The sequence below is a fragment of the Podarcis liolepis genome, assembly GCF_965112155.1.
Source record: "Podarcis liolepis genome assembly, chromosome: 2".
Taxonomy (NCBI): Eukaryota; Metazoa; Chordata; class Lepidosauria; order Squamata; family Lacertidae; genus Podarcis; species Podarcis liolepis.
The window spans coordinates 48909553-48936920 of NC_139555.1; the positions used below are offsets into that span (position 1 = coordinate 48909553).

A 27368-nucleotide genomic window follows, 5' to 3' on the forward strand; every position below is an offset into this window, starting at 1 on the left:
AGCTTTTTTGCGGAGAAAGTCCTGTTGTTCCGCCGTGACCTCCCTGCCAATTTAGATACAGTGACTGAACTGGAGGCCCCTCGACTGACTTCAGGTCCAGTGTTGGACCATTTCGATCGGATACTCCCTACTGATGTGGATAGATTCCTCCAAGTTGGTAGGCCCACCACCTGCCTCCTTGATCCGTGCCCGTCTTGGCTGATTAGGGAGTGTCCAGATGTTGCGCGGACCCCCCTGGTTGAAATTATAAATTTGTCCCTTGACACGGGGACATTCCCAGGGGAACTGAAGGAAGCAGTGGTGTGTCCACTCTTAAAGAAAACTTCATTAGATCCCTTAGACCTATCCAATTACCGCCCAGTTTCAAATCTTCCATACCTGGGTAGGGTAATTGAGAGAGCGGTTGCTGAACAGCTTGGTAGGTTTCTGGAGGAAACATCGGCATTAGATCCATTTCAGTCCGGTTTCCGTCCTGGTTTTGGGACAGAGATGGCTCTGGTTGCCCTAACAGATGATCTCCGTAGACAACTGGATCGAGGCGGGTCAGGACTGCTGATCCTTTAAGATTTGTCAGCAGCCTTTGACATGGTCGATCATGATCTTCTGGACCACCGCCTCGCAGATGTGGGGATACAGGGCATAGCCCGTAACTGGTTGTGCCCTTTTATCTCTGGTCGGGGACAGAGGGTGGCACTAGGGAGGGAAATGTCGTCGCGCCACTCCTTGGTGTGTGGAGGAGTGCCACAGGGCGCAATTCTCTCCCCGATGCTTTTTAACATCTTTATGCACTCCCTTGCCCACATTATCCGGAGCTTTGGGCTGGGCTGTCACCAATATGCTGATGACACTCAGCTCTATCTGCTGATGGATGGCCACACCGACTCGGCCCCGAACACACTGACCAGATGCTTGGAAGCTGTGGCTGGAAGGTTTCGTGGGAGCTGATTGAAACTAAATCCTTCGAAGACAGAGGTCCTATGGCTAGGTCGGGATGGCATGGGGATGAGGGACCAACTCCCTTCTCTTGCAGGGGCCCAATTAGTGCCATTGCCTTCCGTTAAGAGTTTGGGTGTGATCCTTGACGCCTCCCTTTCCATGGAGGCGCAAGTTACAGCAACAGCCAAGGCGACATTTTTCCACCTTCACCGCATCAAGCAGTTGGTCCCTTACCTTTCCCGCCCCGACCTGGCCACAGTGATCCATGCGACAGTCATCTCCAGGCTTGACTACTGTAATTTGCTCTACGCGGGGCTGCCCTTGAAGCTGTCCCAGAAACTCCAGCGGGTACAGAATGCTGCAGCGAGGCTCCTCACGGGGTCTCTGCCATGGAAGCATATTCACCCAGTGGTTTTCAAGCTGCACTGGCTCCCGGTGGAGTACAGGGTCAGATTTAAGGTGCTGCTTTTGACCTTTAAAGCCCTTCACGGCCTAGGACCCTCGTACCTACGGGACCGCCTCACCTGGTATGCCCCATGGAGAGCCTCAAGGTCCATAAATAACAACACCCTAATGGTCCCAGGCCCTAAGGAAGTTAGATTGGCTTCAACCAGAGCCAGGGCCTATTCATCTCTGGCTCCGGCCTGGTGGAACACTCTGCCTCATGAGACCAGGGCCCTGCAGGATCTGATTTCTTTCCGCAGGACCTGTAAGACAGAGTTGTTCCGCCTGGCCTTTGGCTTGGAGCCAGTTTGATTCCCTCCCTCCCTCTCTTTCTTTTTTCTTTTCCTTCTCCTCCTGCGATGAGGTTACATTTTAATATTTTAATGTTCCAATATTTTAATGTTGTATTTTATTTTTGTTTTTAAGTTGTAATCATTCATCTTGTTTTTATTATTGCTTGTAAGCCGCTCTGAGCCCGGCCTTGGCTGGGGAGGGCGGGGTATAAATAAAAAATTATTATTATTATATCATTTATCATGTGCCTACTCTCCCATACAGTTGTCAACCACATGGAATAGGGCTCCAGTGACAGGTAATGTGGGGCATTGTTCTGTTGGAAGTAGACGGAAGTGTTAGAGACAACACGTAACACCCATACTAAAAAATCTGCATTGGCTCTTAGGATCTGCACCAACTGAAATATCTGAATAGTCTTCTAAGGCAGTCCCATGAGGACTGTGCTGCAGTAGTCCTTTCTGCAGTTGCAAAATAATGTATTACAGCTGGTTCCTGGGGAACAGGCACAGCTGGTGGTGAAGTAGCTGAAGCTTGCAAAAGGTATCTCTACTTTAGGAGCAAACATAAAATGTAATTGATGGCAAGTGTTTAATGTACAGTCACACCTTGGGTTGAAGTAGCTTCAGGTTAGGTATTTTCGGGTTGCGCTCCGTGGTGACCTGGAAGTAACAGAGCGTGTTACTTCCAGGTTTCACCGCTTGTGCATGTGCTCAAAATGACATCACGCACATGCGCAGAAGCAGCGAATTGCGATCCGCACACACATGGGCTGCGTTCCCTTCAGGATGCTAACGGGGCTCCGGAACGGATCCCGTTCGCACCCAGAGGTACCACTGTATCATTATTTTGTACGTTAGCAAGTGTATTTTGTTTTCTTGGCATGAGTTTCTTCACTTCAGGTCTACTTGCTTCATAGATGTGAAGCATGCTGAATGCTAGAAAGTAAACGGACAGAAGTCTTCTGTGAAGAAAGAAGTGTTGGGGACTGAGCTTCTTGAAAGAATAAAAATAGTGGAAACGGAGATCCGATCTGATGAGCCTTTATGATTCTAACACTTGCGACGTACTTAGTAACAAAACAAAACAAGACAGGGCAGGAGTCGTCAGCCTATAGAAGAAAGCAGCAGCGCTGTATCGCCAGCTGCTTACTCCCGCCAGTATTTACGAAGGAAAAAGGGATGACGGGAAGTAAGAAAGGCAGGGAAAAGGGTGTCGTAAAATGAAGAACTTTGAAAATGGCGACTCCGCCCAGCCAGCTAGCTGTTTGCAGGGCTCTGGAAACTCCTGTTCTTCCGTACGGAGCGCTCCGTCTGATGCGGAGCTGCCGCCGGTGCCTATTTATCACGGCAAAAGCATTCAACCTGCCACAAGAAAAGGACGCCGGAGAGAACGGCTCCTTAATACACGGCTCGTAAAGTTAGCATTTGTAACCCTATCCCATTCCATTCCCGACATTTCACCTACTTTTGCGCCCTGCCTATTGATCTCCTGCGCTTGCCTGCTTTTTTACGGAGAGATGTCTTTTAGGTAATGTATAGGGAAGCCATTTGCAACTACGGGCCGGCAGCTGCCACGGGCGAGCCTGCTCAACGGGACACTTCCCTGCTCTTAGCTGGGGAGTAGAGGGAGGGAAGCTCCTTCGTCGCGTCGCTTTTGCTATTGCGGAGCCCGCGCGCCTCATACGTGCTCTCGCTAGATGCTTAACGCAGAGAGGTTTCCGGACCTGCGCGCGCATCTGGAGCAGGGCTGCCCCGCCCCCCTGTCCGACCAACCCACAAAAGGGAAAGCAATAAAGTATCGTGAGATTTGGGCCGTCTCGCGCGGGGACGGGGGGGGCCCCCGAAATTTAAACTGGAGACCTGGCGGAACTTTCTGTTGCTTCCCCAGCAGCCGGAACTGGGGACGTTTGCAAGGAGACGCAGGTGAGCGGCAATTGAGAGGGGGCGAGAGGAGTTTATTTTCTCTTTCTTTCCGTTTGGCTTTCCTGTTTCTCTGTTTGCTGAGGGAAATGCTTGGCGGGTGTGGGGGTTATAGAGAGGGGCTGCTGTGTGGAAGGATGATCAGAGGAAGGATTCTCCCACCACCCCCGCTCCTCCTCCTCTCTCTGCCTTTCTCTAGGAAACCCTTTTGCGATGGTCGCCAACTGCTTTTTAAAATGGTCCTGCTCTTGAGTTTTCAGTGGCGCGAGTTGAGGTGAATCACCCCGACCCAATTGTATCTCTGTTCTGGGGAGGGGGAGATCCACCTGCTGAATTTAGTGCTAAGAGGCTTCCTTCACTTCTCCTCCCGTAGGCTGCTTCAAAGCAAATGAAACACAGGGATGCTCTTCCCTCTTGTCTTTTTCCACATCTCTGCTCGCTTATCCTTTCCTCCACTCGATTTTCCTCAACTTGCTTTCTTGAGTGGCGCCTGAGCCACTTGCCTTTCTTTTTAATAATATTTTATTAATTCCCCCAAAATAACAAAAAATAATAACAAAACAAATTGACTTCCCTCTAATCCCTTCCTTAGTTCAATAATTTATCAAGATAATGCATGTCCATTGTTAAGTTTATAACATATTTAAATAATGTATTATCGATTCATAATAACATTACAAATAAACTTAAGACCCTGCTAATGTATTGACCTGTGTACATTGCCTCTGTATATACAGTGGTACCTCGGGTTAAGTACTTAATTCGTTCCAGAGGTCCGTTCTTAACCTGAAACTGTTCTTAACCTGAAGCACTACTTTAGCTAATGGGGCCTCCCGCTGCCACTGCACCGCTGGAGCACGATTTCTGTTCTCATTCTGAAGCAAAGTTCTTAACCTGAAGCACTATTTCTGGGTTAGCGGAGTCTGTAACCTGAAGCGTATGTAACCTGAAGCATATGTAACCTGAAGCATATGTAACCCGAGGTACCACTGTATACAATAAACATTTTCCATTCTTCCTTAAATTCATTATCTTCTCTTCCTCTTAATTTCATAGTCAGTTTTGCCATTTCAGCATATTCCATTAGTTTAACTTGCCAATCTTCTTTAGATGGGGCACCTTCTTCTTTCCAGTATTGGGCTAGTAAAGTCCATGCGGCCTTGAGCCACTTGCCTTTCAATGAAGTTGGGAAATGATGAGGCTGCGCTTCATCATGGCAGACTTTTTTTGCTGTCTCGCTCTGCTCTTATTTTTACTGTGCTGAAGGTATGTACAAATAGCTTGTTGAAATCCTGAAGCCCAAATAGCCTGATGAAGGCCTTTGGCTCCATTGCTTAGCTGTCAGGCTAGCTTTCCTCTTCCCATTCCCTCTCCTCCAGCCTTTTGTCACAAAGGGTGGGTTGGAGAGCCTGTGTAGTAGCTCCTAAATGCTTGCAGGCATTGGTAAGGAATATTTGCTCTCCTTGGTCTCCTGATGGAAGTGGTCAGAAAAGGAAAGCTTCTGAAATGTGCAATTGAGGAGACAACCTCTTTCAGCAAGCATGGTTAGCTCTAGCTGGAGATGGGAAGGAGCCATCCCTACAAATTACATTGGACATCCAAACACTGATCCGTCATAACTGAGAATGACTCCCAGCCTCCTCTCAACCTCCTAGCTGAAAAAGAGGGCTGTGGCTATATGTAATGCAATTACATTATTTTTAATTTGGTTTTTAATGCTGTAACCCCCACCTCAAACAATAGAACAGGGAATGATACTTGAGAACATGTATTTCAGAGGTTTAGCACATGAATAGGAATAAGGCTTTGGATGAGGGGCAGGCTTCTGGCAACCACCAATACTTGGCTGACTAGGAAAGCTGCCCAGAATTTGTGAACTACTAAGTGTTATGTCTTAGCTCTTGAATTTGTGCTTGCTAGCAGATTCTAAGGTAGCCCTTTGTGCTATCTTCAAGGAAATAGGATGGATATAATGCATATGGCTCAAGTCAGAATTCAGTCCAAATTGTTGCATCATTGGCTTTTCTGGGCAGCTATCCCATGTTTTTATATGTGGTCCTAATTATTACTTGTAGAGTAATTGCAACTTAGATTATATTTTGCCACCTAGTTTTATATGAGGAACCATAAAAACTACATATAATTGTAGGGTGGCATCCTCTTCTCTTCCATATAAATTGTAGATAAGAGGTTCTGGGTTGGAAAGAAAGGGATCAACCCAGTAGCAAGTGATCCGCTGTAATACCGTATTTACTCAGATCTAATGCTCACCTTTTTTGGCCAAATTACATTGAGAAAATTAAGGCGCAACTGGATAGATTGTATCTCTGCTTTGTTATTAAAATAATAAACCATGCATAGTTGTAGAGAGAGCTCTTTATATAAGACTTCCCCTTGAAACATATCTGAGATAAAGAAAAAAACCCTGCACAGTTGTGCTGTGTCTCCCTTCTGGCCCTGAAATCATTAGTCTGAAGTGGTACAATGAAGATGAGTCACAGCCTAGATTTCCCAAGTTCCTTTCCATTCTTGTTGTGATAGTAGCCACAGGTTCAGGTGAGTTTTGAATGTTTTATTGTGATAGACTGTATTATACTAAGTCCTCAATCCTAAACAGTGGGTAAAGCAAATTGAGCATAACGGGGCTTACTTCTCTGTAAACATGGTTAGGATTGCTCTGTAAATGTTATTTGTTGAGTATTTATAGTCTTCTACCCAGAGCGGTTTATCACTCCCTTAATAAGGGAAGTCATAACCTATAGCCCAATGAAACTTGATCGCTATTAATTTTACCCTTTTATTTTGAGTAGGCATCTATGTACAAACAATCAAAAGCATCTATCTCGTATGCCTTTCTCTATTCCTGTTTCCTCTTCGAAGTGTAAAATAGCAGGAGTGCTTTGTTGCCAAGTCATCAGCTGTAGAAGAGTGTGTACAGTAAGATACCAGTTGAAATGCCCCGATTGTATACTATACATAGTTAGCATAGAATTTTTTTAATGCTAATTTTACATAATGGAATTGGGTGTAAACTTTCCAAGAATCTAATATGCTGAGCTCCAAAGTTCATTAAAGCTTAGTAAACAATGATGGGGGGGGGCACCCTTGCTTAATTATTATTGTGGCTTGGCTTGTATTGGAATGCAAAGAGAGACAAGAACTATGTTGGCCTTGGTTACAGAGAGCCACTGTTCTTTGACAGGCTTGTAGGCTTTGGCAGCCATGGAAATAGTGAACAGCTGCTCCAAGTAGATTGAAAAGGATTTGCATTTCAATTATCTCACCATGTGATTTTTACCTATTCTGGGAGGCAACAGTGAGTGTGATAGAAAAAGCTGAAGATTTTTTGGAGCAGAAAGAAGTAGATTATTTGCTAATTAAAAGTCACTGAATTTTAGTTTACAATATCTTAAGATGGAATACACTTAAAGGTAAGTTACTAGTCTTTTTATCTACAAGATAGAATAACATTGAAAACATTTCTTTTTGTTTTGTTCTCAGGGCTGTATTCTTAAGTTTGTTGTTAATGTATAGTGGATGTCTAAAAGTGGGATTTTGTGTTCCTGCTGCAGTTCTCCCCCCTCCAAACAACAACAAAAAATGCAATTCCAGCTGTTAATTGAGTTTTAAAAATCCATCACAAAGCTCTTGGTTTTGTATTGATACTATATTTCTTCTTTAGTGACACTTCATGATTATCACTCAGTTTCTACTTTGAAAATGCACAGGAGTTGCTGAAAGCCCAAAATGGAGATTATCATGGAGATTACAGTGCAGACGGAAGCTACCTAGCCTAATCAAGTTGAAGCGGATAAAGACATTTATTTTCACTGTGACTGTGTAAGTAACAGGTAACATTAGAAAACATCTTTTACAATTCATGGAAACTGAAATTGCAGGCTGGACGCACTTTACGTGTGCATCACCATATGTTAGTAATGAGAGCCGTGTATCAGGGCTGTGCACAGTGCCTACCCCCTCTGCCCCTGATCAGGCCAGTCTGCCCAGGAACCACCCCCAACCACCACATTACTTAGACAGTATATTTTGGAAAAAGAGCTTTTGTTTTTATTCTTTCTGTGCCCCATTATTAAAGATACTCTTGTGGTTAGCAGCTATATCTGGTTGAGTTTAAAAACTAAATACTAGGGATGGGGAAGATGTGAGCAGAGGGGGCAACGGACAGCTGTTGTTGCTAACAATGCAGTAAAAGTAACAGCTAGTTTGGCCCTGAGTCTGGAAACTTAGCTTTGCAGTTTCTGTTGTACTCATCCCTGAGAGGAACCTTCCGTTTTAAAGTTACAAACAGTGCCACATGAAAAGCGTTAAAATGTGCAAATTAGTTAGTGCTACAGCATTGTGCTTCTAGCTTGGACAAAGATTTTCCCCATTATATTTTCTTGCTTTATATGCAGTTAGGTGCAGAGACGTGGGTGGCACTGTGGTCTAAAACACAGAGCCTAGGGCTTGCCGATTGGAAGGTTGGCGGTTCTAATCCCTGTGACGGGGTGAGCTCCCGTTGCTCGGTACCTGCTCCTGCCCACCCAGCAGTTTGAAAGCACGTCAAAGTGCAAGTAGATAAATAGGTACCACTCCGGCGGGAAGGTAAACGGCGTTTCCATGCGCTGCTCTGGTTCGCCAGAAGCGGCTTAGTCATGCTGGCCACATGACCCAGAATCTGTCTGCGGACAAACACCGGCTCCCTCGGCCTATAGAGTGAGATGAGCACACAACCCCAGAGTCGTCTGCGACTGGACCTAATGGTTAGGGGTACCTTTACCTTTTACAGTATTGTGCTTCTAGCTTGGACAAAGATTTTCCCCATTGTCTTGTTTTATATGCAGTTAGGTGCAGTTTTGCTGAAAAAATACTTAGGGGCAGTTGCCCACCTACCTGGTAATCGTGTATTTGTGCTCATCGTGTCATTCTACTGCCTTTCCCCTGCTCTTTGAGATTAAAGGTCCATTGATGTTTTAACTACAGTAGATTAATGTCCTTCCCATTTTCTCACTTTGTTAAAGGGCTAGTCAGTATCTGATCTGGTGTCAAGCTATGAGTGCCAAACACATGGCTGTTTCTCTGCTGCCCCCAATCATTAAAAGACTTCTGGCTCTGGATTAAAAACTCCTGTGCATGTGTCCCTAAATCTAGAGACTGTTTCCCTTTAATGCTGAGCATGTATAACTGATGAAGCCTGTTGTCTCTTCTTTTAAGAGCTAGGCACGTGTAGCCTCCATGACATGGCCTTCTTGTTTAAAACTACAAGTTTATCAGAGCTCTTATCAGTAAAAGCTGAATTAACAAAATAGGCTTAATATTGTTAATTGTTTCCTTCATTTACATACAGTACAGTGTGAGTTTTAATGAAAATGGAGCCCGATCAAGAAACAATTTCACGTCTCCGACGTCAGCTCAAAGAAGCCGAGGAGGAAAGAAGAAAGGCAGCACAATATGGTTTAGATCTGGTGGAGAGCGAGAGCTTGTTACAGAATCAGCTAGATAAATTGCAGAATGAAATAGTCACCATAACGGAGGTGAGCTTTTAAACAATCAACAGAAAGTTGCTCTCCCTGGATTGATTCCACTCTACCTACTGATGGGAGCATGAATGCCAAAGCTGTTAGCCATTAAATTTAAAATATTTAACATGTAAGAAGAGTATCTAGCAAACTGTGTCAGAGCTTGATAGCGAATCATAAAATCCAATCCTCTCATTGTGCTACTGTACCTATAAGATAATTGAAAGAGCAGCCAACATGTTGCTAGAGTGGAAGCCTCATTAAACCCAGACTTCTCAGACCTATTTCTGGATCAATGTGTACAGAATGCCTATTGCAAAAACTTCCAGGTTTGCCAAAGCAGGTTGTTTTTTTTTTTTAAGAAAAACAAGCTGTACCCTAACCTGCTATTTAGCATGAAGTGGACAAAATATGGTACTGGATGAGAAGCATTAGCAATCTGGTACTATTGAGAGCTGCTTGGGACCCCCAGTGATATGTGCAGGGTAGTTCACAAGGTCATTTGGCTCTGCCTAAATCTGTTTTAAGAGGATTCACAGGACACGCACTATGTGTACTAAACAAAACATGGAAGTTTATGAAATCAGATACTGTACAAATTATCAACTGCTACAAAATATTCTTGCTCTTAAAAGAGTTTGGCTACAGGTCGATGCACTTTGGGAGGAAGTAAATAGGACTCGCTTCTGTGTAAACATGCATGGGAAATGTGCTGCTGGGGTGGGGGGGGGGGGAAGATGGAAGCCAAGTAATGGAAATATCTCTCCTGCTCACCTGGATTTTACTCACTACCTCAATGTCATGTATAGGATTAAGCAAATCTGTTAATGACACAGTAGCTATGAGACATGCTCTGACAATTTTCTGCCTGCTAAAGCTAAAGGCAGCACATACTGCCTGTGGTGAGGCATGCTTGTGAAGAGGTAGGCAGCATAAGATGTGTACAGCAACAAAGTCCCTCTTTCGTTATCTGCTGTTGGGAGAAAGGACCACAAGCTTCCCATAAGCCTAGTTCCTGATGTTTGGTTGGGGTAGCTGTGTTTGCATGGGTGGGTGGACAAGAAGGAAGACCAGTCTTCCACGTTTGCATATCTCATAGGCCATCACAGGGGCCTATGAAACTCTTCATAACTTAATACCTTGTCTCACATAAAATAAGCCTGATTTTTTTAAAAAAGCAATCCCTGCCACATGATGAAAACTGTACCTCATCTGCCTGCATCTGGGTGCACTGTGTTTGTGGTGCTTTGTGCATACTCTTGGACCTCAGGTGATCTCTTTTGGTGGGTGAAATAGAAAAGAAGGCTTGGGAAACCCAAGTGTGTACAGGGACCTTTCCATCCTTGCTAAGGCCTATACTTTTGACCACATACTTAATGGAAGGTCCTTTTAAAAACAGTTTTCTATCCTGCATTGTAAATGTGAAATTTATTTTTCAGAATTTTGAACAAGAAAAATATACTCTCCAGAGAGAAGTAGAACTAAAGAACAGAATGCTAGAAAGTATGAACCTTGAATGTGAAACACTTAAGCAACACCAAAATATACAATTAGATACACTACGTGAACAACTAGTAAGAATGCATGGACAAGAAACAAATGAACTTAAGAATAAGGTTGGTGATAGAATACGTATTATGTGCAGCAGGTGATACCTTAAAGCAATTATTAATGCCTATCTTGAAAGTGTTATAAACATAATTCAGTTGCTGACAAAGCTGTTTTGAATAGATGAGTGATAAAGAGCCACTTATTAAACGTGGTAATTAGCCACTTATAAGTGTATGATTACATAGTGTATGATAGAATTATGGTATTTTTGTTTGGGATTCTGAACAATGTTTTTCTAATGACAGCATATATCATAATCTTAAAATCCTATGTAGTTCAGAGGTGCTTGAGTTGGGCAAATACTGAGGAAGGGATGGCTTCCTTATCATATATTGATAGGATATTGATGGGAATGGGAGACCTCCTGGGAACCGTATGCATGCTGCCTTCAGTTCCATGATGGAAGAGAGTGGATATAAATGTAATAAATAATGAATTTCTTAAGCTATTTGGAAAAATCAGCTCACAAATGGGTAGAGGGACATGCTTAAAGGACTCTGAACTCAAAAGGTGTTTTCTCTGGGTGTTGTTTTGAAGATGGAAAAACTGAAATCTGAACTAGAAGAAACGCTTCTTAGTGAGAAACAGTCGAAACACAAAGTGGACCATCTGAAGGAGGTCCTTGCTTCTAAAACAGAAGAACTGCGCATGATGTCAGAGCGTGTACATGAAACCATGTCTTCAGAAGTGCTCAATCTTCAACTTGAGCTGGTGGCACTTGAACAGGCAAAGGTATGCAGCAAATTAGTGTGAATAAAGTATTTAATAATAATAATCCACAGATAAAATCACCCTTCCTGCTACAGAAATTTGATCATGGTCTAATATTAAAAGCACTAGTACTAATATTCATCTCTGCTTCAGGTTGCAGTCCTTGCCTTGCACAAATAATTGAAAAGGCAAAATTGTATTCCAGAATATACAATTAGCAAATACTCATATGGTATCTAAATTTTGTGATAGGCAGACCTTGAGGACAGGTTACATGATCTTCAGTACAGCAAGGAGCAACTAGAACTTGGAAACAGCAATCTGACTAATCGACTGGCACGTCTCGAAGAGGAGAGAGAAGACAGAGAAAAAGATATTGTTTCATACTGTAACGCATTAGAGGTGACGTATCATGCTTCCTACTGATAGTGATGGTGAAAATAACACTACACATTTAATGCTGAAACAGCGAGCTTGTTTTCTAACCAAGGCTATGTGGATAGTTTTAGCTGAAATATTGCCTGACACCAGGTTGAATATTTGACATTGTATGGGTGCAGTAACATTCAAATGCTGTTTGCAGTGGTGAGAAGCCTCTTGTAGCTTTGCACTCATGAAGATGGGGAAGTCGCATCGGTTTTTCTTTCATTTTCCTTAATGTGAATTAAGAGCAGGCTCTTTGGGTGTGCCTTTGCAGTGGTGGTGACAGATTTATTGCATTAACTATTAAACAACACAACAGTGATCCTGAAAGTGAACTCCACAAATCAATAAGAGCATGTGTTACACTGCAACACAAATTTAGTTGTGAAAATGTAACAGAGATCTAACGATTTTCCGTGACTCAATTTTAGAAAGCTCATGAAGTAAATAGAGACCTTCAGCTTCAGCTTGACCATGCACGGCAAGAAGCCCTGGATCCTTCCAGTAAAGGCAATTCCTTATTCGCTGAGGTACTCATCTTATTTTTGTTAACAGAAAGTATATGTATGGGCCATTCTTATGACACTTGGAACCAAAGGGTCTGTTTGCTGTGGGGTATGAGGGAGGGGATATTTAGTTTTATTTGAGTTAGTTTATTTCTTATAGTGGTTCTGTGTATGTTAGTTTGCAGGGTGAGGGAAGTATAATAGTGTAATGCAACTGTATCAGCATACTTTATTCAATACAGTAATAACTTTCCCTGATTATATATTTACTTATTCTTGAAAACCTAATAAGATTTTTTTTTTTTAAGTCAGGAAAGTATATGTGTCAAAGTTTTTTAGAAAGTATGTTTCTGGTTATACAGGTGTCTTGCATTTGCTCACTTCAAAAGCTGACCAATGTATTTGAATCATTTGTTCAATTTAAAGTCAGAATAATACTTGGAACAAATATTTTAGTTCACTATACTTTACAGTTATTGAGCTTAATGTCTTTTCATAGTAGAAATACTTCAAGACGACCATGTCATTGCAAAATTCCTCTGGATTGGTTGAAGTAGTTCTGTTGAAGTGTTTCCGCATGTTGAATTGGTGTGCCAAGTGCCTGCAGGTTGGGCATGCTGATTCCTGTTAGTCTGAACAGTCCAGGGCCATAAATACAGGTAGCACAACAGCAGTAATTCACAACACCTAGTAAGGAAATAACTCTTTGAGTTGTGTCCTGTCCAACTCCCAGAGCTGGATCTGCAGGAACCACTATCTGAAAGAAAGAATTAGAACATCATGGATGGATGCTTTATTATTATTATTATTATTATTATTATTATTATTATTATTATTGTAGGTTGAGTCAGTGTCTATTGCCCTAACAAATATTGGTACTTAATTGATGCCTGAGTGCATGAAATCTTTGTGGTGGTGGTAATATATAACTACTTAATGACTTTACATATATTACATATAAAGTATTCCTTCAAATGCTTGTAGAAATGTTTCTGCCAGGTTTCATGGCAACTAATTATTTTGCTACTACAGTGGTACCTCACGTTAAGTACTTAATTCGTTCTGGAGGTCCGTTCTTAACCTGAAACGGTTCTTAACCTGAAGCACCACTTTATCTAGTGGGGCCTCCTGCTGCTGCCACGCCGCCAGAGCACGATTTCTGTTCTCATCCTGAAGCAAAGTTCTTAACCCGAGGTAATATTTCTGGGTTAGTGGAGTCCGTAACCTGAAGCATATGTAACCTGAAGTGTCTGTAACCCGAGGTACCACTGTAATCTGGCCAGTACTTCATGCAAATGGTACAGATGTTTCTGTTGACATGGTGGTTAATAAAGCAAAGATATCTAATGACACTAACATACAAGATAGTGTGAAAGACAAATTACTATGGTTTCATTACTATTAGTTTCTAAAGTATAAAATTTTAAATGATACCGGAACCAACTTTACAGGTTTTTTTTCCTTAATGTGTTGTAGGTAGAGGACCGTAGAGCAGAAATGGAGCGTCAATTGATCAGTATGAAAGTAAAATATCAGTTGCTACAAAATCAGTATTCTTTCACTAGAGAACAGCAGCAAAGACTGAAGGTATGATAAGTCATCATTTCCTTTGTTAGAAATTGAAAGACTATAAGATAAGAATTAAAAGTATGTGTGCTAGAGTTCTGTACTCTCAGAGACATTTATTTTTCATATACGTAAATGATAGAATTGGGTTTTTTAAAAAGTGATTTAAGATGTGAGGAATGTTCTAAAAATTCAGCTTGGAGAAATGAGCACTGTTTAAGAATCTGAGCAATAAAGACCTTTAGTAGTTGTTGTGTAATTTGAGATTGTAAACAAGGGTTCTTTTGAGTTGCTGTTTGCATACTGCTTTTCTACAAATTTGCTCAGAGTGGCCGACAACAATGCATCAAATGTCATTTTACTTAAATTTACAATAAACAAATCACAGTGTTTGTACACTAGAAGACTCCTGCTTGTAGGGTTCTTCCAAATGCGATAGTCAGCTCCGTATTAGTTTGATATGCCTCTCTGGGATAAACTTTGGTGAAATAAGCCTACAGAATGGAGGGGCAGTAGAGGAAATTTAAAGTGATAACATTGTGTTCTGGTAAATTAGCTAGCAGCTACTAGCAAGCAGCTCATAGCATGGCTATTGTTGAATAGATGATGGTGGCTGGTAAAAATGCACGAATGAATTTTCAATAACTTTAAGCAGCTGAGACCAATGATGTATTACACAGAGCTTTTCAGCCAACCATCAGTTTCAAAAGCAATTTGACATGTGGTATGGAGTACAGAGGGAAAACCAAGTTCAAAACTTCTTTGAGTTCAGATAACTAGTGTCTTGGTGTTCTGAATCTTGGTCATTCTGTTCTGGGACTTGAGTTGCATTAATGTGTACTGTAACAGAATATTTGTAAAAGTGCCAACCCAATATTTGGTTTATCTTGTAGCTACAGATGGCTGCTCTTCTACGGATGAAAGGTTCACAAGGGGAGCATGATCAGCTGGAACGTTTGCAAAGCATGCTTCAACAAAAGAATGGTGAAATAGAAGAACTTCTAATGAAAGTGAAGCAACTGGAAAAGCCCATGGTATATGCATGGAGAATAAAATTCTGGTTTTGTTTTTTTAAAGTATTAGTAATTAGGTAAGGAAGCACATACAACTGTGTTGGAAAACATTGCACAGAAAGCACAGAACCAGGTAATCTGGATCGCTGACTTGACAATGAGCGTGCATTGTGCATCTGATTGAAACAGAATGTTACTAATTGTATGACAAGTATTTATGCCAGGAAGTAAATGGAAAAAACTACATTTACAGAATTACAATAGTACCTCTGGTTATGAACTTAATTCATTCCTGAGGTCCATTCTTAACCTGAGGTACCACTTTAGCTAATGGGGCCTCCTTCCGCTGCCGTGCTGCCGGCACATGATTTCTCTTCTCATCCTGAGGTAAAGTTCTTAACCCAAGGTACTACTTCCGGGTTAGCGGAGTCTGTAACCCAAAGTGTTTGTAACCTGAGGTACCACTGTATCTAAATATAACTGAAATAATCTGGATTTTGTGTTGATCCAGCTCCTTGGAGCATTATTTGGAGCCTCACAACTATTTACCATGCACACTCGGGAGCCTGCAGTCACAAGAGATGGTAAAAAGAGACCCCACTTGTATGTGTATATTCCTAGCAAGATACATCTTCCATGTCCAAGTTCTGAGCCCTTCTCATTTCAGATATATTTCAATAGGTTCTAATTAGAGTTTAAAGATGTGTATAATATTCTCTGGCATCCTCTTTTATTTGTGCTCCAGGGTTGAACACTTTCTGGAAAAGTACAAGGACTGAGTCCTGGTTTAAATGAAGTACAGTTGCCTGGAGTAAAATTGTATTGTTTTATGCTTGATTATGCTCAGTGTCACATATTCCTGACTGGAGAACAGAAGGCAACCTTATTTGTATGAGCAAGAAGAGATTGATCAAACTGTCCATTGTAAATTTTAACACCTGTGGTATTATTTAACACCCAAAACGTATTTTGGGACATGCTGAGGAATTGCTGAATGGTTGTCATTTGTTACTTTAGTTTAGCCCTTGGTAGATAACACCTTCAGTAGTTATTCCAGAAAATACTGAACAGAAAGGTATGCTTCAGCTTTCCAGCAGGCGATACAAAGCCAGTCTGGCTTGGCCCTGAAGTAGACCAAGTTGGGATGAGAATTTGGTATAGCAACTTCCTCTGCTGATATGCAGCATAATTTATTATTACATTTGAATGAGATACACTTCTGTCAGTGTTGTCTATGTGAAAAAGTTTCCTCTTTGCCATTAATATTCAAACCCAGATGACTGAAATGGCAAAAGGAAAAGAGCTCATTTTTTTAAAAAAAAATTATCTTCCTAGAAGTCTGAAAATTCAAAAGCGCTGAAACTTTCAAGCACTTCAGAATATGCAGAATCTGAAGATGGATATTACACCGATTTGCTTCAGATGAAACTTGACAATTCAGAGTAAGTCATGTGAATTAGAAATGTAGTATTAAAACCTCACAGCTGGTTATAGAAACTGACAACCTGATTCTGAGTCTGGTGTAGTGGTTTGAGTGTGGAACTAGGAGACGAGGGTTCAAATCTCTTCTTAGCCCTGAAACTGACTGGGTGATCTTGGGTCAGTCAGTCTGTCGGCCTAACCTCCCTCACAGGGTTATTATGAGAATAAATTGTAGAGGAAGAGAACTATATACGAGACCTTGCGGTCCTTTGAGGAAAGATGGGAAATAAATGAGATACATAATAGATACAAATAAACAAAACCTATTTAGTTAAAGTTAAGTATTGTTTCATAAATCTGAGACAAATTTACTAGTCAGAACCCCATTCTCTCTTCCAGACAGGTAGTAAAAACATAGGAGTAATGGTAGAAACATGGTAACACTGACAGCCTGTTCCACAGTGTCTTTCCAACTCTGTCACAACCATCATATTAAGTTGCACATTGATGTCCCCACATCAATGCAAGGAAGACACAAATCAAACAGGGCAGCAGCATGAACCTGTTCTTGTTTATCTTACCATAGGTAACTCCTAAATGGATCTGCTAATTCTATTGTATTCTGGCCCACTAGTAATCTATTTTACAAACGTTTGCTGCTAGTCAATCTGTAGTTTATCTTAATAACATGCACACATTATTGGAATAAATGGGATAGGAGGATTTTTTTCCTGGTACTGAAAGGTGGTGAGTTCAAGGCTGGAATGGTAAGAACACTAGGAACTTAATGTTAATGCAGCTATGTATTTCAGTATTCATACAGATAATTTATTTTCAGAAAAGAGATAGAAAATTTGAAAAGTGAATTGTCGCTACAGCGGATGAAGGCTCTGTTTGAGAGTCAACGCGTCTTAGAAATGGAACGGAAGCTCTTTGCAAAGGAAAGACAACTTGAAGCTTCTCAAAGTGAGAGCATAAATTTGCGTGTGCTGCTGGATGAATTGAGAATAAAGTATCAACCTGAAGGTAACAATTTCTATTCCCTTATTTTGTATGTACAGTATGTGAATAGGGAGTGCCATATGATTTAATTTGCACTTTGTATACTGGAATAAGTTTATTATGTGTTGGGTAGCTTCCCTGCCCCCATCCCCGGTGTGATAAATTATGGCATAATGTGACCAGTGTCAGTTACGTATTTTTGCCTCCATCCAATAAAGCTGATCAATGCTGGTAGGAAAACAGAGAGGTTAGATAGCATAGCATTTCTTGGCCTTGACATATGCTCAGTTACCTTCTGTTCAAAGGCTTTTCTTCATCCTGATCCTCTTTCCTTGCTGTGAATCAGCTGTCTAGTGGTTATAAAGCAGTGTTATTAATGCAGTAAAGCCCTCTGCTCATGAGGAGGTCTGTTGTATGTGTTTGCCCAAGAGTTTTTCAAGGACCTGCATCAATTAGTTACATGTCTGACTTTTATTCTGTTCTAATGTATGTAAACAATAAGAACTTACAATTTGATTAATTGCAAAGATTGAAGCGTTTGACATTTTTTAGAAAATGAGTTTATTTTGTGTAACATGATGCATCACAGGGTGTTTTTTGTTATTACATGAGGTCAGCAGTTGTCAACTTTTTTGGGCTAGTGAGCACAAAATGGTAGCTGTGGAGTGAGCATGGCATAATAGAAAATGGCTGTCCCTGGGACTGGCATAATACAAAATTAGAGAGACAACTACTCCCAATAACCTTATGCTTACAATGAGATGTCAGCTATGTGCTGCTGATCCTTATTAAGGACATTAGACAAACTAATGCTATTGCTATCTAATAACAGGAAGCATTCCTCACCACCAGAAGTATACAATGTAGCCACACCACTCTCGTTTCACAGAAATTGCTTAAATGCTACCTGCACATTTTGCTCCATAACTTTCTAACAAGATGAGACACTTTTTTAAAAAGATGGAAGCTCAAAGTTTGGGAAACCATTGGAAACCTTCATGGTCAGCCCCAGTGTTATATAGTATTTTAGAGATGCTGGGTGGTATTCAACAGTTTTATGTTCATTATTTCCAAAGGATCTACTCAGAATAAAACTTAGTTGAATACGACCTATCAAATATGTATTTTACTAATAAAATAATAAATGCACTACATCTGTTCAATACTTGTATGGCTGCAAGAAATATTAGCCCTTTGACTCAATTACAGTGGTACCTCGGGTTACATACGCTTCAGGTTACACACTCCGCTAACCCAGAAATAGTGCTTCAGGTTAAGAACTTTGCTTCAGGATGAGAACAGAAATCGTGCTCCGGCAGCAGCAGGAGGCCCCATTAACTAAAGTGGTGCTTCAGGTTAAGAACAGTTTCAGGTTAAGAACGAACCTCCGGAACGAATTACATACTTAACCTGAGGTACCACTGTATTAACCTTTATAATATAATCCAGCAGCCTCATCTATAAGTTAGATCCATCCACAAGCATGGGGAGGAATAATACCAGTTTATCAATAACTAAAATGTTATATTAATGTACATTGAAATAATCTTCCAATTTATTCTGTCTCTTGACTTTTAATTCCACTTTTGTACCATTTTAAAAAGTAAATATTATTCCTTTTACCTTTCTGGTTGCTTGCTTTGAGTTGGCATGCAGCCACCATAAAAAATGTTACCACATTGTGTGGTAAATTCTTAATTTGATTCTCGGCTATAGACAAGAGGGCTTCCTGTGGCCTGCTATGAATACATTGCTTTGCTATCTTCCAACATTCAGACAACACTTTTGCTCAGAACACTCGTATCCTTGGTCACAGCAAAATTAACCAATGAAAACAAGGCCTATGTCATTACTCCAGAATCAGTGCCAGTTTCCTTGGGGTAATGTTTAACACAACTGCTTTCTGATCCAATATTATGCTTTCCTTTTGCAAGCAGAACATTGACTTAAGGATTGTAGATGCATAAAAGTTACAAAAAATGTTTTCTGGATCTGGATGTTGAAATATTTCTTGCAGTTGCTCAGAGTAAACAGAACAAAAATGTAGTTAAACTGTGAAAAGTTAAGATTTTGCCATGGTGATCCAAAATGCATTTTCTTTTAATGAAAAAGGAATGAATATAGATAAGGGGTGGAGGTCAATCAAACCTATTTGACCAAAACAATTGTGTGTTTTGTTTCATTTTTTTTACTCTAGAGTTAATGAGAGATTCGTTCAATCTCAAGAAGGCTCCAGGGGATGTGATTTCATACAACTTAAGTAGCAGAGGGTCTTCTGAGTGTGAAACCTCTTGTATGCTATCTCAGAAAAAGGAAGAGACAAAACTAAGTGAGGATGCTCTGAAAACCACACTTCAGGCTGTATCAGTGAACAAAGTTCCCCTTTCTGCAATTGAACAGAGAAGTGATCAACCTGAAAGGAAGAAGGTTAAAATCAAGGAGGAAGAACTGGATAGGACAGCTATAAATATGAAAGATAAGAATGAAATTGGACCCTCCCTCTCTACCAGGTCAGTGTCTTCTAATATGTATGAGCAAGGCAATCAGCACAGACCTGCATCACTTTTTTTCCGCTGCATGAACTTTGCTATCCATTTCTTCATTTACTTTCTCAGTGTTGCATGCAGTGTCGTCCCTCAGTTCCAGCTACCTAGTTTGAAATTTTCAAAACTGTTTAAAAAGATCAAAATTACAGAGAATCAAAAGGACTCTTAAATCATGGACTGATTTAAAACTAAAATGTTCTTTCACTTTGAAAAATCACTGCAATAATCTCGTGCCTGCACTATATTTTCCCTCTGCATTGGCAGTTGTGTAATTCACACTATTGTACTTTCCAGCTTATTTTTCAATTTGCATACGATCTTTGCAAAAATTTGCAGTATTAACTTCATGATGAAAATGCCTGAAAAAACATTGTTAGCTTTCAGAATAAATTTTAAATTTAAAGCCCCAAGGTTTTTAATAAGTGGATATAGAAATTTAGTGTTGAAATGGGTGGGGAAACTAAGTAACTAGGTGAGCTTTTCCTTATATGGAAGGCCATTATATGGCTATTAAACTCCCAGGAGTTTTTTTTTTTTTTGTGTTAATGTAATTACAGATTATATTTTGCTTTGGTGTTTCTTCACCCCCACACCCAAGTTATATTTTCTAATTGATATATATTTCTGTTTTTATGCTCTTGGGAGGATTAGCAGTGAAGGTATGACTTGTCCAGATACAGTACGTAACTTGTCTCAGACATTCAAGTTCAGTGGTACCTTGGTTGTTGAACGGCTTGGCTCCTGAACAAATCAGCTCCTGAACGCAGCAAACCCAGAAGTGTTCCGGTTTGCAAACTTTTTTGGGAAGCTGAACGCCCGACATGGCTTCCGCGGCTTCCAACTGAGTGCAGGAAGCTGCTGCAGCCAATTGGAAGCCACGCCTTGGTTTTCGAACGGTTCTGGAAGTCGAACAGACTCCCGGAACGGATTAAGTTCGACAACCAAGGTACCACTGTACAAGATTGCTTAGACCAGGTGTGAGAAACCTTTTATATCCAGAGAGCTGCATTGAGGATTGGCCAAGCCTACAAGGGTTGTATGTCAGCCAGCGATAGGTCTGGCCAATGTACACTTACACTTGTGTGCATACAGCATGCACACACCACACCCAGTGCACTTTTCTACCCCAGTGCTCCAATGGGGGTGAAAGCCCAGAGCGGAGCATCTTTTTTAATTTTTGAAAAGTGGCGTTTCTCCTTCTGGTTTGGTGCCATTGTAAGAAGGTCCTATGAGCCTGGGAAACCAGGAAGGAGCTCTCTTCCCACTTTACTTGCGCATCACTTCAGGCACATGCCAGAAGGAGAAGAGACATTTTTCAAAGGTCAAAAGATGGATCCTGATTTTGGAGGATAGTGGCAGGCCAATAAAAATGGTTTCACAGTCTAGGACTGGCCTGCAGGCTATAGCTTTGCCATCCCTGGCATAGACAGTTTCAGGATTTTTTTAATTGCTAGGTAAAATTTGCTTGGATAGCTGTGATCAGTGGTTGTAGTAATCAGTGTTTGTTTTTTTAAAAAAAATTGACTAACAGTATGATCTATGCATTTCTACTCAGACGTTAGTCATACTGACTTCAGTGGGACTTATTCCCAAGTAAGTGTGAATAAAGGTAAAGGGACCCCTGACCGTTAGGTCCAGTCGTGACCGACTCTGGGGTTGCAGCGCTCATCTCGCTTTATTGGCCGAGGGAGCCGGCGTATAGCTTCCGGGTTATGTGGCCAGCATGACTAAGCCACTTCTGGTGAACCAGAGCAGCGCACGGAAACGCCATTTACCTTTCTCCCAGAGCGGTATTTATCTACTTGCACTTTGACATGCTTTTGAACTGCTAGGTTGGCAGGAGCAGGGACTGAGCAATGGGAGCTCACCCCGTCGCGGGGATTCGAACTGCCAACCTTCTGAAAGGCAAGTCCTAGGCTCTGTGGTTTAACCCACAGCGCCACCCGTGTCCCTAAGTAAGTGTGAATAGTATTGCACAAATCTAATGCAAGCAATCCTGTAAAACCAAGTTAGTTCATGCTTATATTGTCCAGCATAGTAATTTAGGAAAAGGGAAAGAAACAGTTTGATATTAGTGACTTGATAAAAGTGTGTGTGTTTGTAGAAAGTGAGGTAGTTAGGTGGGAGCTAGAAATGGAGACTGTCTAATAGGATTAGTAGAAGAATATTAGGGCATTGGTGCTCTGTAGGTGATTACATTTACTACGTAAGTGGTGGTGTAGGGGGGGGGACACTGGTGAGGCTTTTTGTTTTGTGTATTTGACATGGTATGTGTTATTTGATCTTGTGCACTTGTGAATTATTATGCTCTCCTGGAGACTGCATACACTACTTTAGAATTCTTTTCCAGGGGTAAGGAAAATGATTACCAACAAATCCAGATAAGACAAAAAATGTCAGACATATAGCCAGGCTTGGGGTGGAATAAAGAATTGCAGTGCTGAGGTTAATGTACATTTGGTCCCATTACATGGGGCATTATTGCACTTGCAATACAGTCAGAAGGAAGAATTCCGTGACTTAAATTACATGTGCAAATAGCTGATTGACTTGGGCAGGTAGTACTAGAAAAATAATCCTTGTTGAATTTTTTGTGGTGTGTTATGTTGTGTTGGCATTTTTTTCAGATTACTACCTCCCCCCCTCCAAAAACAAAACAAAAAAACCCTAGGGAAAGCCCTGGAAATACATGTGCGAGTATTTTCAAAATGAAAACCTACTAATGGCAGATGTATGTGAGGGATTGCTTATACAGCCAGCCATGGGACTAAGTTGTGAACCATCCTGAGACCTGCAGGTATAGGGTAGTGGTATAATAATAATAATAATAATAATAATAATAATAATAATAATAATAATTAATAATAAAAATACTAATTTAATAATAATAATTTTAAGGGCGTTCTATATTCAAAATGATCAGCTAAAAAGATGAAGCATGTAGACACAGGGTTGGGGTTAAGATGTTTTGATATGTTTAAGATGTTGAATCTGATGGATATTAGTCATGTGAAGAAGGTAGTTGGGTGTGGAAGGTTTGGCACATTAAATAGAAGGGATACTTGGTCAGAGGAGAGAATAATTAGTGAGATTACAAAGGAGGGATTTAACTTTAAAGAGAAAGTGTTGAAAAGCAGGAAGTTGTTTCTGAGAGATGGAAGTCTTGCATGTCAGGTTGGGGTAGAACTCTTGAAAATGTGGGGCCAAAAAACTTCATTTAGTTGTACGCAGGTACAACTTTGTTTTATTCTGCTCTGTCTTTTGAATTGGCAATTTAAGGATTCAACACTGCACTGCTTTTTCTTTGGCTGTTTGTGCATTGTGGAGATGGACATCTGCACAAAAGGCACAAATAGTTCAGAATTTGGAAGTTGATCCTACTGGAGAACTGGAAAGAACAAGAAGACAGTTAACCAACAGTTTAAAAATTAACAATTTCCACTAAATACAAAGTTCCTTCAGTAGCATGAATAGATAAATTTTGCCAAGTGAAAAAATAGTAGATTGGCTTAACTAAAGCTCAGTACATTTAAATTATTGTAAGAAAGAGGGCAGGGTGGTGGGATTCCCACTCTTCACTTTCCAGCCAGCCCAGTACCCACCAAGGCTAAAAGAATATCTCTAAGTCTTCAATTAAAGAATAAAATAAAATCTGTAGGGGCAATGGACATTGGCAAATGCCAGGTTTTTTTGGGGGGGGGGGGAGATTGTTGGTGCCATGCACCCACATCTGCCATCCTGGGGACCCCAGATGTATGCAATACCCTAAATGTGCAGCATATCGCACCACATGGATGAGGTCCCCACAATGCTGACTGTACATGTCAAGGGGATCTGAGGACAAGTGCTCTTGTATTGCCAAGCACTACTTTTGATAGGATGATTTCAAGATCCTCACTTCATCCTACCACTCTGATGTGGGGGGGAGAGTAAGCCACTGAATTTTTCTTTCTTCATTCGTTCTCCTGTCACAGACAAGCGAAGGATACAAAGGCCCCAAAGTGCTAGAATTAAGACTCTTGGTATGTTCCATTTGCAGGTGGTGTTTGGGGCATGCTGTTGACAGTTGGCAATCTAAATTGGGGCTATTGTACATGTTTTCTATTTTGCCACGATGTGCAAACACTACAGTGTTATATTCTGTCTATTATGAATGTTTTTTTTAGCCTACAATGAGACCACCATTTTACTTCCACTTTATGACAGCTTCCTTGTCTATTCACCTAGAAGCAATTCTTGTGTCTCAAAGATGAATGGCTATTTTAACCTTTATGCTGCCTGAAGTCCCTGTGGTATTCTGACTTGAAACAGTTTAATTCCCAATTTTTGCACTAGTCAAGCTAGAAAAAGATTTCTTGCTTGTGTACCAAATGTACAAACAGTACTGCTTAATATGCTTACTCCAGCAGCTGGTAAACCTGGTGAGGAGATTAACACTAAACTTCTGATTGTACCTAACACATAATGTAATTTTGTTCTTTTTAGTAAACTTGTGTTGTCTCCATGGCTTCTTGTATGTCTGCTTTTTACATTTTTGGCATGGCTTGATGTAAAAGTGTTCAGAAGCTAATAGTGCCTGTGAACAAGGAAACAATAGCTTAATTTTATGGTATTTTATGGTATTTAACATGTTTAGCATGTTTTGGGTAGTAGTTTGTCGACTTCAGTGTTCATTATTAAAATTTAGAGTGAAACGAGAGTGGTTGCTTTACCTATAGGTTGACATCTGACCCTGGAATAAAGACAGAAGAAAACTACACTGTTGCAGCTGAACAGACAAGAAAACATGAGAAGAAAAGCCACAAGAAAACATACCCCATAATGTTTATGGCTCCCAAACAAGATCCTGAAACTCAGTGTACTCAACAATAAATCGAATAGCCTTTTCTGTTGCTGAGGTATTTAAGTGTACAGCAATCTACTAGAACATTTGGTTATCTTGTTCAGTGCCTTTTATTAAAAACTCAGACTTCATATAGGCAACATTTATCGTGTTGCCTTAGCTGAGTAGATATGCAAAACAGAAACTAAATTCTTCAGATTCTACTACAGGAGCTGTGTGATATACCTCAAAAGCTGTTGCTCTAGAAGAAGTAAAATAAGCACATCAACTGGTTGGTTAACAAAGCAGAAATGTGTAATAGTTTCAGGTTCCTGTTAAAATGTGACATTAATTGCACACTGGGCTGGCAAGTTTATTTTTATGAGGCAAAATGTAGACTAGTGGTTCTCTTGCCTCCTTAACTACATTTCTGATCTTTTCAGATGTACTAATGTTATGAAAGATTGACCATGTTTGACTTAAATAAATTGTTTGAGTTATTGTATTCAATTTGTAATCTCGATTCTTTATTAATAAATTCTATACCTTTAGGTGTGTGGGGTTTTTTAAACGAAAGCTTAAAGGTGAAATGCAACCCATCTTTCTGATTCTTCTGTCAGTCAAACGGTTCTGTCATACTAAAACCAAGCTCAAGCCAAAGATCAGTTTTTAAAATACTGTATTGTATATCTCAGATTGAACCGCATGCTTACTGTGGATACACTTTTCAGAGTGAGCTATATACAATGATACAAGTTTCGGTCTTCCTAATTAATACTAAGTAATACTAATTTGAGTATACCACTATTGTATCCTATAAGCAAAAAGATTTCTGCTTGTACAATGGGACTTTACCTCCTCTCCTCCCCCTGCATCTTCAAATCTGCTCCAGACGGTTGGGGGACTCTACAACAGATTTAGCAGTGTTGTGATGGGAGGTGGAGACCTTTACTGTGCAAGAGAAATCCTTGTGCTGATGGAAGAAGAGACATAAGGCTACATTGAATTTCACTCCTAGCATCTATCCTTATGTAGCCATACCAGGCCATGCATAAAGAAGGGAGTTACCAAAAAACAAAGAATATTTAGGGGGAAACTCTAAAGGGCAGGAGGAGAAAACAGCTGTGCAATAACCTAGTTGCCCAGAATATTCAGAGAATGACAAAAAGAAATTTGGCAACAGTGTGGGAGAATGACAGAATGACTAGAAGAAACAACAACAACAACAACAATAATAATTTATTATTTGTACCCCGCCCATCTGGCTGGGTTTCCCCAGCCACTGTGGGCAGCTTCCACAGAGACTGAAAAGACACTAAAATGTCACACATTAAAAACTTCCCTGAACAGGGCTGCCTTAAGATGTCTTCTGAATGTCAGGTAGTTGTTTATCGCTTTGACATCTGATGGGAGGGCGTTCCAAAGTAACGTTTTGGTGTGGACCAGAAAGGGACTTGTTGAAACAATCTCATTGTTTCAACAAGTCCCTTTCTGGTCCTCACCAAAACGTTACTTAAATGTGTCCTGACAAACAGAAGGCAGCTGCCCATCTACTCCAGTGTTGAAATTAATTTAAGACAGCAAGTGTATCCAGACCGTGAAAACCTCCGAAATAAGAGAGGGGTAGTGACCAAAACGGTCAGATCAGATATAAGTTTGCTCGGTGAGCACAGAATGGCTCATTGCAAGCAGGGGAGAAGGAAGACTGGCAGTACAGCTGGAACTGAAGAGAAGTAGTCCATCCTGCAGCATGGGTGAAACAGACTGCTGTGTAACAATTCCAGGCTCTCTTAAGCACAGATACTACTGTTTGTTCATGATGCTGTATCTTTAATACTGAATAAAGCTAAAGCATTCTATTGTTCAGACCCTCCTTGTTCAGATCCTGTAGTTCCCACTCTCTTTGATAGGGTCCTGGTTTTACCATGGCTGCAGTCCTCATTTTATCCTTTTCTCAGTGGTGTCTCAATGTTCCTCCATTATTCTGCCTCCACATTTCCGACCTGGTCAGGCTAATGGAATAACAGCGAAACTGCTGCATGGCCTTTCCCCAACAATACATGTTTCTCAGTATAAAATGGAAAAATACAAATTCTGCCAGGCATGAGGAAAAGTATACTTTTGTATTTTATGGCTGAAGAATGAACTTTTGGGAAAGCATTGCAGCAGGAGAAGTAAGGCATCTTTTCTACATAACCTTTCCCCTAAAATCTTCAAGTCTTATACTGTAGAGTTAACCATGTGATATGCAAAATAAGGCTAGTACAAAGCCCACAAGCTGTTTAAAAACAATAGGACAACTAAACAATCTTGTTTAAAAGCAGGCCAACAATATAATGAAATATGTACCCGTTTTTCAGCTGGTGGAGACAGGGATGGATAGGTGTTGCGCCTAAAACGGTGCTGTAATACGTGTCACCATTAAAAAGGATGGAACATGAAGCAGCACCTCATTAACTGATCTTACCATCTTGGGAGGAACACGTGTCTAGAAGCTGTGTGATTGGCTTAGCATGTAGTGGTGGTAGTAACCATAGTCCCCTTACGTTCCTATTTGCTTGTGTTGCTGTCATTGCCCTGTCAGCAAGGCGCCCGGTGTTGTCCCTCCTCTGCATAGAAGCATCACTTTCA

The 27368-nt window shown here is 40.8% G+C and overlaps 1 protein-coding gene and 1 long non-coding RNA gene across 10 annotated transcripts in view; one reads left to right on the plus strand and one right to left on the minus strand.

The window, feature by feature from the left end:
* The window catches only part of LOC310696994, a 16624-nt gene extending 13362 nt beyond the window's left edge, over positions 1 to 3262 (minus strand). Inside the window, exon 1 of one of the 2 annotated variants that reach the window (XR_014520828.1) lies at positions 3142 to 3262. This is a non-coding gene — a long non-coding RNA (uncharacterized lncRNA). The remainder of the gene's footprint in view (positions 1 to 3141) is intronic. The other variant, XR_014520829.1, reaches the window with a different exon arrangement.
* On the plus strand, positions 2907 to 25242 carry SPDL1 (spindle apparatus coiled-coil protein 1). 8 transcript variants are annotated; one of them, XM_083482156.1, is made up of 13 exons: positions 2907 to 3599; positions 7325 to 7436; positions 8944 to 9130; positions 10555 to 10731; positions 11264 to 11458; positions 11690 to 11839; positions 12292 to 12390; positions 13843 to 13953; positions 14826 to 14966; positions 16284 to 16387; positions 17206 to 17393; positions 19567 to 19879; positions 24634 to 25242. In XM_083482156.1, exons 3-13 carry the CDS (start codon positions 8960 to 8962, stop codon positions 24785 to 24787), a joined length of 1803 nt encoding a protein of 600 aa, XP_083338282.1. In that variant the 5' UTR covers positions 2907 to 3599; positions 7325 to 7436; positions 8944 to 8959; the 3' UTR covers positions 24788 to 25242. The 8 variants fall into 8 exon arrangements, with proteins under 8 accessions (XP_083338282.1, XP_083338275.1, XP_083338280.1 ...); XM_083482154.1 differs by having other exon boundaries at positions 3458 to 3599; positions 16281 to 16387; XM_083482155.1 differs by lacking the exon at positions 2907 to 3599 and adding an exon at positions 4556 to 4862 and having other exon boundaries at positions 16281 to 16387.
* The last annotated feature ends 2126 nt before the right edge of the window (positions 25243 to 27368 follow it).